This window comes from Formica exsecta, unplaced genomic scaffold, assembly GCF_003651465.1.
Source record: "Formica exsecta isolate Colony F162 unplaced genomic scaffold, ASM365146v1 scaffold1226, whole genome shotgun sequence".
NCBI classification, from domain to species: Eukaryota; Metazoa; Arthropoda; class Insecta; order Hymenoptera; family Formicidae; genus Formica; species Formica exsecta.
The window spans coordinates 21366-24088 of NW_021848562.1; the positions used below are offsets into that span (position 1 = coordinate 21366).

Genomic DNA, 2723 nt, shown 5'->3' on the forward strand with positions numbered 1-2723 from the left:
GTATATATATATACATATATATATATATATATATATATATATATATATATATATGTAGGGTGGCCGGAGTCAATCGCATCACCCGTCGCGTGCAGATAGAGTGGGTTAAACTGAGTAGGAAAATCCTTCACCATTTTGCGATTTTTGCAATAATTATTGAGAAATTAATTAAAAAAGATCGACCAATTCGCGTGAGTATAAGCGCGCAGTAAAAAGGGACAACACATTAATATGTGGTTGCTAAGACGCGAGAATCTATCGTTATGTGCCATTCTCGTACGTAACCGTTGTCATTTGTAGAGCGCTCTTCCCAAAACCTCGTCGCGCGCCTAGCGACCGCAAACTTTTGGATTGTCTCTGGGTCGTCCTTTCTCGCCGCGCGTTTATACTTACGCGAATTGGTCGATCTTTTTTAATTAATTTCTCAATAATTATTACGGAAGTCGCAAAATGGTAAAGGACTTTCCTACTCAGTTTAACCTGCTCTATCTGCACACAACGAGTGATGCGATTGACTCCGGACACCCTGTATATATAATATATACAAATACAAAATGTGTGCATATTTGGTATATTATATTAATTATTAGATATTTGTTAGTATTTTTCTAAATCTCACTAAAATTATCGTTTGTGATAATTACAGCAAATAGATGTAATGTTTCTTATACTCTTTGGAAGCTATTGTACAATATTTTAAGGATTGTGATTATTTCATACTTTTTATATAAGATGGTTACAACAATTTCGTTATTAATTAAACATTATCAGAGTGTCTACTAAAACCTGGATTTCTCAGAGATTTTTTTTGTACTTGGAAAAATCAGGGTATTTTCATGGAATTTTATTGGGAGACGGGGAATTTTTAAAAAAATTGTCTCTGATAATTTTGCTCTCATATTGCAAACAGTCGACAAAACAAGTGAATTATGCGTTTAAAATATATTTTAAATATATATTTATCTCTGTGTTTATATATTCAATGTCTTAACGAAATATTGAATATGCAAGTAAAAAAATGTTTATCTTACGAAAACTCAGTTTTTTTCAGTACAAATATACAAATCTAGCTTGTAACTTGAGAGGCTTTACGTTTTTCTTATGTTTTCTTATGAGTGAAAAAAACATTAGAATACATGCAATAAAAAAATTTATAAGTTAAGAAGTTAATAAGGCTCTAATGTGAAAATCATAACTTTGAATCTTTGCGGGCCACTGAAGAAGCGTAGGCGTGAAAAAAATTTATGTTAGAAAGTTGCACCAAAAAATCTTTAAAATATTTTCTTTACCTGGAATTTGGAACAAAAATACGCAATACGAAATATAATGTTTTCGATACAATCTTAATAACAAAAAAAAAAAATACGGTTTTTATCGTACAGTTTATATGTATATTGAAGCCAAGGCGACGCGAAAAGAGAATCAAATGAAAGAATTGAATCCGTTGACACTACCGAGTCTACCGAGTCTCTTTCTGACGAAAAATAGATATAAAAGAAAATCGTAATTCTAATGACGCCCATTTAGGCATCTTACGTGCGCACGTTTATGTATGACGTAGCATGTTTACGGTGTTGCGTTAAAATTCGAAAGGCATGATATAACGCGCGCGAAACGCGCAATCCGCCGTATACTTTCACCAAAACCGGTAAGAGCGCGGTGTGTATGAATATAATCACCATCTTCTCGCTATATTTTCGACAAGGCCTTGACTTGGTTTCTTTCGTCACGTAGAGCGACGTGGATTTCAATGTGATCGACGGCGACGATCCGGTTAGCGCGCTTTCACCGGCAAATTTGTCTGCCGAAGAAATATCAAAAACGCGCGCGCGCGCACGAGGAGAAAGAGAGGCACCTCATATTATCCATCTGTTGTAAGGCAACAATGATGCAACTTGCAGTGCGTACAGTAGCAGAGTCATAGTCACACACTTTCTCTTTTTGATGCTCTTATTGAGGGACCAAAGCGGATACTCTTCCCGTGGTGGAAGTCTGATGGCGGCAACGCAACCACCGAATTCCGCGGATGCGCGAAAAGAGCCTTCGCAAAAAAAAAAAGTAAAAAACGATTCTTTCGGAATAGTGTATGATATACCCTACACACACATGCGCGCGACGTTTCTCATATTTTGCCGTACAATTATTTAGTAGAAATTTTTTTATCGCGCATTTCGCGTGTTTTAGAAAGTGCAAAGAGACAAGATGACAACCTTGTCATCTAACTAAAGCTGTCGGACTAACTATAGCTTACCGGAGAATTGAGTATCTCGAGCAACCGTTGTTTAGGATCCTTGCCCTTCTTCAATCTGATGAGCATGTAAATTTGCGCTATTTCGGGCAGGCATCGCAGAAATTTCTCGAGAATCACTTTTCCTAAAAATCCCGTGCCACCTGTCAGCATTATCTTACGACCAGCGAAAGTCTCGACTATTCTGTCCGGTGCGTCGGCGCTATCGAGTTCGCCTGGCTCCATTGTGATCAAAGAACTACTTTTCTAAAAAGAAATATATATATTTTTTTAGAAAAATTTGTTACGCAGAGGGACGTATCTTCCACATCACATCATCCTTACGCCAAGTCGTATACGTACGACTAGGTTGCTAGATGAAATAGAAAATGACTATTCACGTTGCGGAAAGCATTAATAAAGTACTGATATCACGTGATGCATAATTATACATACATTATGACAACAATGCGCGTTTGCCTCATTTAGTAGAACA

The 2723-nt window shown here is 36.7% G+C and overlaps 1 protein-coding gene across 1 annotated transcript in view; it reads right to left on the reverse strand.

The window, feature by feature from the left end:
- Positions 1 to 2501, reverse strand: part of LOC115245629 (putative fatty acyl-CoA reductase CG5065) — a 19286-nt gene extending 16785 nt beyond the window's left edge. The window contains exon 1 of the mRNA XM_029824036.1: positions 2252 to 2501. Within this exon, the coding sequence (XP_029679896.1) occupies positions 2252 to 2473 (222 nt within the window). The 5' untranslated portion in view covers positions 2474 to 2501. The remainder of the gene's footprint in view (positions 1 to 2251) is intronic.
- Positions 2502 to 2723: the final 222 nt, after the last annotated feature.